This window comes from Perissodus microlepis, chromosome 19, assembly GCF_051167445.1.
Source record: "Perissodus microlepis isolate ML-2025 ecotype Zambia chromosome 19, ASM5116744v1, whole genome shotgun sequence".
In the NCBI taxonomy this organism is placed as follows: domain Eukaryota; kingdom Metazoa; phylum Chordata; class Actinopteri; order Cichliformes; family Cichlidae; genus Perissodus; species Perissodus microlepis.
In genome coordinates this window covers 25,824,985-25,832,887 of record NC_140479.1, presented here as the reverse complement: position 1 = coordinate 25,832,887, position 7,903 = coordinate 25,824,985, and the positions used below count along the sequence as shown (strand labels likewise).

General features: G+C 38.8%; 2 protein-coding genes across 4 annotated transcripts; both read left to right on the top strand.

Annotated features, from left to right (window-relative positions):
• Window positions 1–11: 11 nt before the first annotated feature.
• atxn3 (ataxin 3) lies at window positions 12–4,922 on the top strand. 3 transcript variants are annotated; one of them, XM_084914483.1, is made up of 11 exons: window positions 12–122; window positions 632–796; window positions 899–943; window positions 1,049–1,134; window positions 1,217–1,283; window positions 1,361–1,448; window positions 1,525–1,654; window positions 1,792–1,943; window positions 2,142–2,298; window positions 2,415–2,479; window positions 2,590–4,922. In XM_084914483.1, the coding sequence occupies exons 1-11, from the start codon at window positions 99–101 to the stop codon at window positions 2,640–2,642; spliced, it is 1,032 nt and encodes a 343-aa protein (XP_084770609.1). In that variant the 5' UTR covers window positions 12–98; the 3' UTR covers window positions 2,643–4,922. The 3 variants fall into 3 exon arrangements, with proteins under 3 accessions (XP_084770609.1, XP_084770610.1, XP_084770608.1); XM_084914484.1 differs by having other exon boundaries at window positions 1,789–1,934; XM_084914482.1 differs by having other exon boundaries at window positions 1,789–1,943.
• A 96-nt stretch (window positions 4,923–5,018) lies between these two features.
• Window positions 5,019–7,228, top strand: serpina10b (serpin peptidase inhibitor, clade A (alpha-1 antiproteinase, antitrypsin), member 10b). Its single transcript, XM_084914479.1, has 5 exons — window positions 5,019–5,079; window positions 5,266–5,878; window positions 6,006–6,279; window positions 6,425–6,572; window positions 6,666–7,228. The coding sequence occupies exons 2-5, from the start codon at window positions 5,278–5,280 to the stop codon at window positions 6,855–6,857; spliced, it is 1,215 nt and encodes a 404-aa protein (XP_084770605.1). The 5' UTR covers window positions 5,019–5,079; window positions 5,266–5,277; the 3' UTR covers window positions 6,858–7,228.
• The last annotated feature ends 675 nt before the right edge of the window (window positions 7,229–7,903 follow it).

The following is a 7,903-nucleotide window of genomic DNA, read 5'->3' as shown; positions in this document are numbered from 1 at the left end:
GTGCTGTATGAGCCCAGCCACTAGACGGCGCCGGCCGAGATTGCTCCGTACACGGCGGGGCTGGAGGTCAGAGTTGAACGTTTGACAGAAAGCTGAACATGGATTCCATATTTCACGAGAAAGTAAGTTAAAAATATATATCTCAAAGTATTCATGGCCACTCTGATGGTCGTCTTTATTCGGGAATGTTCTGGACTCGTGACTGCAGTTTGTTTACCAGGATTATGTAGCTGTTACGATATATGGAGTAATGTTTAGCAGTATTGTTGTCCAGACAGCTAAAATGCTAACTCACTTGCTAATATGAGATGTTGAAAAGTTTCCATTCAGCTTGTAGAATCAACGCAGAAGGCGTCTTTACTTCCGCAGTCGTGTTATTTTTCTCATTTTTAGCAAAAGGATTAACTTAATATAGCGATCTTTTGTTACAGAGGACCAATAAGATCAGTTGTGTATGTTGTTTACGTAGTTTAGCTAGCTCTGTGTTGGTTCCAGTTACTGATGCGAGAACAAATTATGAAATCGATTATTTCACCTTCATAAAGCTACCAAAGTTGTTGCGGACCCCTTAAAATCATACTGCCGGGTGAGTAACAAAAACCATTTAACAATACCGATTCTTAATTTGCAGCAAGAGGGCTCCCTTTGCGCCCAGCACTGTCTTAACAACCTGCTACAAGGAGAGTATTTCACTCCTGTGGATCTATCCTCAATTGCTCATCAGCTCGATGAAGAGGAGAGAATGAGGATGGCAGAGGGAGGTATGGCCAGCGAGGAGTACAGGACCTTCTTACAGGTGATTAGAGACAGAGTGGAAAATAAATACCTCATCAGCATATCTATGGATGTTATGCACAGTTACGTCATTTTTCTTATTGTACTCAATCTATGTTTATAGCAACCATCAGGAAACATGGACGACAGTGGGTTCTTTTCCATACAAGTGAGTTTAAAAAATTCACTCTTTATAAGAAAGTATTTCTTTTAATAAGTAAGTTACATTTTGTTTTGTTTTTTTGTTTTATGATTGTTTTTTGGGTTTTTGTAGGTAATTAGCAATGCTCTTCGAGTGTGGGGCTTGGAGCTAATCCTCTTCAACAGCCGCGAGTACCAGAGCCTGATGATAAATCCAATGTAAAGCTCTCAGTTAGGATTATATTATGTAACAGCAAATTTGTATGTACATTTTAAGTTGATTTTGACTTCAATGTTTCAGAAATGAAAAAGCCTTCATTTGCAACTACAAGGAGCACTGGTTCACTATACGCAAACTTGGACAACAGGTACGAGGTACATGTTTTCATGAATGATATTAATGCAGCTTCCTTTACTAAAGTTTTTCATTCTGTTTTCATTCCAGTGGTTTAACTTGAATTCCCTTTTGACTGGACCAGAATTGATATCAGACACCTATCTAGCCCTTTTCCTTGCACAGTTACAACAAGAAGGTATTGAAAAAACAACTTTCATTCACTTGTTTAGATGTTGCACTGCAGAAAAGATTACAGCAATTTATTTGTGCAGGGTATTCCATATTTGTGATCCGAGGAAACCTTCCCGAGTGCGAAGCAGAGCAGATTCTTGGAATCATGAGGGTCCAGCAGCAGCAGCGGCCCAGACTAATTGGAGAAGAGGAGGCCCAGACTAGTTCAGGGTATGTATGTGTAGCCTGTGTGGTATGGAGGACCCAGGAGATGCTCATAAAGGAGTCACATACATTTTGTTTTGTACTGCTTAAAAGAAACTTGTGACTTACCTTTGACAACTGATTTAGTTGTTCTCTAACAGCAGCAGGTCAGTTGCTCTGGGCCACTTTGGTGTGGAGGATGAAGTTGTGGATGAAGATGAAGAACTGAAGAGAGCTTTAGCACTCAGTAGACAGGACATAGATGTGGAAGATGAAGAAGCTGATCTTCGCAGGGCCATACAGCTCAGTATGCAAGGTCATCTAAAAGTTTAAAAAATGTTGTATTGTTGAAATTGTAGTTTACAAGAAAAGAGACTACAAAATAGCACTGTAAAGTAAAATTTTTATAGTGATAGTTAATTTTTATCTATAAAAAAATTCTGGTTAGCACTAACATTGCTTTAAGTAATATGCATGCATATGCAGTATGGATATCTATTTTTCCATATTACAGGAGCAGTTATGAGCAACAAGTCTTCAGAGTGTGGAGTGGGAAATGTAAAATCAGGGAGCCAGGCAGCAGGAAGTGCTGCAAGAGAACAGAGAGAAGGCCAGAATGAGACACTTACAGCTGAGGAACTGAGGAAGAGAAGACAAGCCTACTTCGATCGGTAGGTTTAACTAAAACACTCCTGCAATGACAACTGCACATCGCACCTTCTTTTTAAAGTATACCGAGAAAGTATTGCATGGATTTTGATATAAGTCCACTGTGTTTACTGTTCAGGCAGCAGCAACAAACTCAGACAAACATTCCTCAACCAAAAGATACACAACCAACTGGAAGCTCAGGTCAGCAAATCTTTTTTTTGAATGTAAATATAATACATACTTTGTGATTTATTTAATATTCTACTCAATTTAATGGAATCTAGTAACACAAGCCCACTTGCTTTTACTAGGTTCAGTAAACGCTGGCTCTGAAGGGGACCAACAACCAAAGCCCAGCCAGTGAAGTTGTGGAAGGTTTGCCTATATTGTTTACCAGCTGCCTGGATTGGCAACCCGGTACAGGGTTGGCTTTTCTCCCTCCTCTAACCTTTTGCACATGCGGACCTGAGGACAGTCAGAAGGCTGACAGTTTACCCCTGGTTAGTTCACTGACTATAAAGGCTATAAAGAAGAGGCAGCACTTAATCCGGCTCAGTGAAGTACTGAGATGGGGAAAAGATTGACGAGACTCATGATGCAGTTAATCCAAGTTTGCAATTGCCTTTTTAACCATGGCGCCTTCTCTTTCTATTGTATACACTTTTGTATTCTTTTTTTGGCTTTTTTTTTTGGGCTTTGGCTTTGGCTTTTTTTTGTTTGTTTGTTTGTTTTTTGGGTGAAAGACGAGCTACCCCTGAATATCACAGAAAGGGTGTGTTTTGTTATTTTGTGGTGATGACATGTTGACACAGGCATTCTATGAAAGCCATATGAGACCAATGCTTTGGACCATAGATAAAAGCTTTTAAAGCTCTTTTCACCTATGGGATATATAATATTGCTGGCTTCATCAGTATGTTAAAAACGATGCTGTTGTGTCATTCAGAGAAAGGTCACTTTTACATTAATGTTTCTCACTGCTTCATTCAGACATGACCACAACAGAGACACAGAGAAACACAGTATGCACATGATATTTGGCATATTGTCAGCACTGACTCTAGTGAAGTATCATCATATCCTTGAATATATGTTCTTCAGCTACAGAGCAGGATCTGTGTATGTGTGTGTGTCCTGCATAGTGCTTCAAGATGAGCTGCCCCCACCCCTTGCAGACAAGCTTGAGAGAAATCACACTTCTAGATTGGGAGTAGCAAAAATGCATTATGGAAAAATGCTTAAACCTTATTGCAGACATACATCCTGTTGCTCTTTATGGTGTTCTTTAGTTAACTGAGCAAACTTGAAAGATTAAAGAGAGGCACACACGGCTATATTCTCGTGCGTGTGCCTTTCTATTAATGCGACTGCGTGCTGAAAGCTACACATAAATCATACTAAAGCTGACATATTAAGTTTGCCATTGCATCTTATGCAGAAACGTGACCAGGATGCTCAATCAGACATGGAGTCTGATTTAGATGTCATCAGATTCATTGGAAAGAAGAGGTGTTCTAAAAAGGGGCTAATGACAGTGAGTCCTTTTATAGTAGACTTGAGTGTGTAGAACAAAATGTGATAATGTGGAAAAAAGAAACGTGCACATCACCAGAAAAAAAGATCCTCCTTAAAACTTTTACTAGCACTAACATCTGTGGGTTATTTATTCTTTACATCATCGACCTCGATACATGACAGTCTACAGGTGGTCTCCCCAGGCATTTAGAGAGCTGCATATTTTGGATGTCGTGGCTTTATTACTTATAAGTATGCATGTAGGCATAATGAAACTTGTGATTAGGCAAGGCTTACAGACATAATTTAAGGGTGTCTTGTCCTTTTTGATCAGATTGATGAAAAAAAATTGTGTAGGACTTTTTGCTGAATCTAAATTGCTTATCACTGATGCATTGTTTTTTCTTATTTTTGTCCGGAATAAGTCGGGAACAAAGAAGCATTATGTAAACATGAATAGTTCCAGCAGTGTATGATCACACAAGCCAAAATTCTGGCATTTCCAGCCTCGTTTTGTTTTGGGGGTTTTTTTTTGGGGGGGGGGGTACACGTTAGAAAATCAAAGATTCATTGGTTTCATTTATTTGCTGATTATGACCTTGAAAATGGGGGGGGGGAAGCAATTTCAATAAATGAAGAAAATGTCAAAAATGTGTCACATCACCTACCCTTTGAGGAAGTGGTTGATTTGACTTATTCTAACTTATTTTTCTCTACAGGACCGTAAAGTCCTGAAAGTGAGAATCTGTCCTTGTGACTACACCAAACTACAGCATTAAAACACTTTACATTCATTCAGAACATCGAACTGACCATTCAGCGCAAATGTGTCTTGATGCCTTCACTAACATGTTAGATGTCATGCAAAGTTTGGCTTATTGTGCTGGATGATTTTTAAGAAGAAGATTTTGTTACCGTTCTGTTTCCTTTGGATCTACTATTTTTTTATATTTAAAATGCACTTGTGAAAAATTAGAAAATGTTGGTAGTTGGGGTTTTTTTTTAATTATTATTTTATTCACTGTGTTCTTAAATTCATTATTTTTGTTATACTTCATGTTAGAACAGCACATTCTTTCATTTAATATATTGGTTCTCATTCCAGGATTAAAGTGAAAATCACTCCCAATGCTTCTCGTGTCTCATTTACTTATCGATTGATTCTTATGGATTCACCTCTGAATACGTGTTTTGTGGTTAATGTGTAACATGTAGAGCACACTTGCACTTTGTTCCCCCCAAAAAATACAGAGAAATTTCAGGCACAATCTGGGCCAAGCTGAAAGGTACGTGTGTTATTTCGTTAAACTTAAAAACAAACTGAATTTCAGAGCGTTTTCTAAGTATAATGAAGAAATGAGTATTCAGTTGGTGTAATCTTATATTTTTTTGTAGATTTAGTGATTGTGCTGCTGTACAGTGGTGCTTTTTTTTTATTTCTCGTTTCTGGGTGTGCACCCAAAACTTTCCAGGTTCTGATTTTGATGTTAAACACAATGAAGATGGCCTGTTTTCTCTTTGTGGCCTTCCTGTGCTTTCTGACTCCTATCCACCAAGCTGAACCTAACAGTGCCACCATCTCAGATCTCTCCTTCAAAAATATGGACTTTGCCATGAACCTTTACAGAAAGATATCCAGTTACAACGACAAGAACATCTTTTTTTCCCCCCTGAGTATCTCTACCAGTTTTGCGGCTCTTCTGATGGCTTCTGACGGTGTCACACACAAGGAGATCCTGAAGGTACAAAACCTGGAGGCGCTGGAGAGGGCCGACCAGCCGGATCTTATCCCTAAACTGTTTCAACTCCTTCACGAGAACGTCACGCAAAATGGATCGCTGAAATTTGACCATAGCATGGCCTTGTTTATCCAACCCCAATTTATCATAGAGAGGGAGTTTGAAACCAAAATCAATAAGTTTTTTAATGCAGATATCAAAACTGTTGATTTTGCGGACACAACAGAGAGTATCAGAGTAATCAATGAGTACATTAGGGACAAGACTGGAGGCAAGATTACAGAGATGATTTCAGCCTTGGACGAACAGACCAAACTCCTGTTAATGAATGCAATTTTCTTTCAAGGTAAATTAAATCTTTTTTGCACACTTTAGATTTTGGGTTTATGTGCTATTAATTATACTAATATTCATGTCTGCACCTTTGAACTGTTTTGTTTATAACTAAACGTACAATATTACCTGCTCCACAGGAGCCTGGAAGATGCCTTTCAACTCCAATTTGACTCGAAATGCACCCTTCTACATCGATAATTATAATATTGTGCAGGTGCCTATGATGTTTAAAGAAGACAAGTACTACACTGCAGAAGATGTTTCTCTGAGAGCCAAAGTGCTGAAACTGCCATACCAAGAGGGTGTTTCCATGCTTATCCTGCTCCCCAACCCAGACATGGACTACACTATGGTGGATGATGAGATTACTGCAGAGAGGTTTCAGAGCTGGATCGCAAAGCTGAGAAAAATGTACATGCGGAAAAATGCCTCGCTTTAACCAAGTGTCTGCATATTTTGTTGTTTAGCTGTAAAAAGTCTAAATGACCATCAAACAATGCCTGCAGCAGCAGATGAGCCAGTCTAGTCAACATGTCAACTCATGTCTTGTTTGCAGGAAACTAGAAGTCAAGATGCCCAAATTCAACATGGAGCAGTCGTATTCCCTGCATAATCTTCTACCGGATATGGGCATGACCAGTGTCTTTAATAATCTGTCCAATTTGACAAAGCTCAGTGAGGACAAAGGGCTCAAGCTGTCAGAGGTTAGTTGTCACTTTCGGTATCATGTAGCGACATATGTGCCTGTTCCCCAAATAGTGCAGCAAAACACTTTTAACCTTGCTGTGAAATTGTAGGTGCTTCACAAGGCCATGGTTGATGTGGATGAGACAGGAACAACTGCAGCAGCTGCCACAACAATCGGTATCATTCCATACTCCCTGCCGAGGACCTTCACTATAAACAGACCCTTCTTCTTCTTCATATACCATGAAAACACAAACTGCCTGCTGTTCATGGGGAGGGTGATTGACCCCACCAAAAAATAGTTTTGCCACTGTAATGTGTTTATTCATAAGTGGCTTCTACATGACTAATTTGGTGGATGTTTTAATCCCAGACAGTTTAAAGCTTGTTTTTTTCTGTTCTGTTCCTACAACATACTTCACCAATAATAATAAAGATGTCACCTGCATCACAAACTTGGATCTTTTAAATGTACGTACATCTCCAAATTATGACAACCAGAGTAAATGTAATCACTTAATCGACAAATTACTGCTGTAACTGCATCTGTCAAACAAAAACATCAGTACCACGTTCTAATAATGCACATCTTATCAGGTTATTGAACTGATGCTACTGGTTGACTATAATAATTGTAAATAAAGATTCTTCTTTTGCCTTAAAGATTTTGTTTACAGTAATTTTAAAAAGAGGAACTCTAGTCAAATTTATTTCATTTACCTGATCACACACACACACCACCTATTCTAAAAGTCTGTTTGCATGTTAAACAATGTTCATGACAGTACAATCAAACATCATGGCTAAAGTTTTCAAAGTTGCATCTGAGAAAACCATAAGAGCCCCTTTAGACGGATGAGACCAAAGTGCACAATGCACAATGCCATGTTTTGTGAAAACCAAACACAACATATCATATCAAAGGACTTTTGGGATCTTGTGATCATTGAGTCATAAGTGAACTCTTTGTATACAAATGAGTCAAAGGATCAAATTTCAATGTGTAATGAAACAGAACATCGCAGGTTTGGGCAAAGCTACAACAGAATGGCTGAAAAAGGAAAGAATCAAGATGTTGACTCAGTGATCCAGTCAAAGTCCAGACCTCAACTCGACTGAAATGCTGTGGCAGGACGTTAAGAGAGCTGTGAATAAATGAATGCCTGCAACCTTCAAGAACTGAAGCAAGAGTACTCTTGCTACGTGGGCTAAAATTCTTAAACAATGATGTGGGAGACTCCCAGAGAGTCACACAGAAAACGATTACTTCAGTTATACGCCGTTAAAGGTGGTCCCGCAAGCTCCTGAAACATGAGGATGTAGTTATTTTTATTTTATTTTATTTTAT

Coding starts and splice junctions, on each gene's coding strand:
- atxn3 (XM_084914482.1), top strand. CDS start 99: ATGGATTCCATATTTCACGAGAAA. Junction 1,284..1,360: donor TACGCAAACTTGGACAACAG/GTACGAGGTACA, acceptor TTTTCATTCCAG/TGGTTTAACTTGAATTCCCT. Junction 2,299..2,414: donor AGACAAGCCTACTTCGATCG/GTAGGTTTAACT, acceptor TTTACTGTTCAG/GCAGCAGCAACAAACTCAGA.
- serpina10b (XM_084914479.1), top strand. CDS start 5,278: ATGTTAAACACAATGAAGATGGCCTGTTTTCTCTTTGTGGCCTTCCTG. Junction 5,879..6,005: donor GAATGCAATTTTCTTTCAAG/GTAAATTAAATC, acceptor CCTGCTCCACAG/GAGCCTGGAAGATGCCTTTC. Junction 6,573..6,665: donor AAGGGCTCAAGCTGTCAGAG/GTTAGTTGTCAC, acceptor GTGAAATTGTAG/GTGCTTCACAAGGCCATGGT.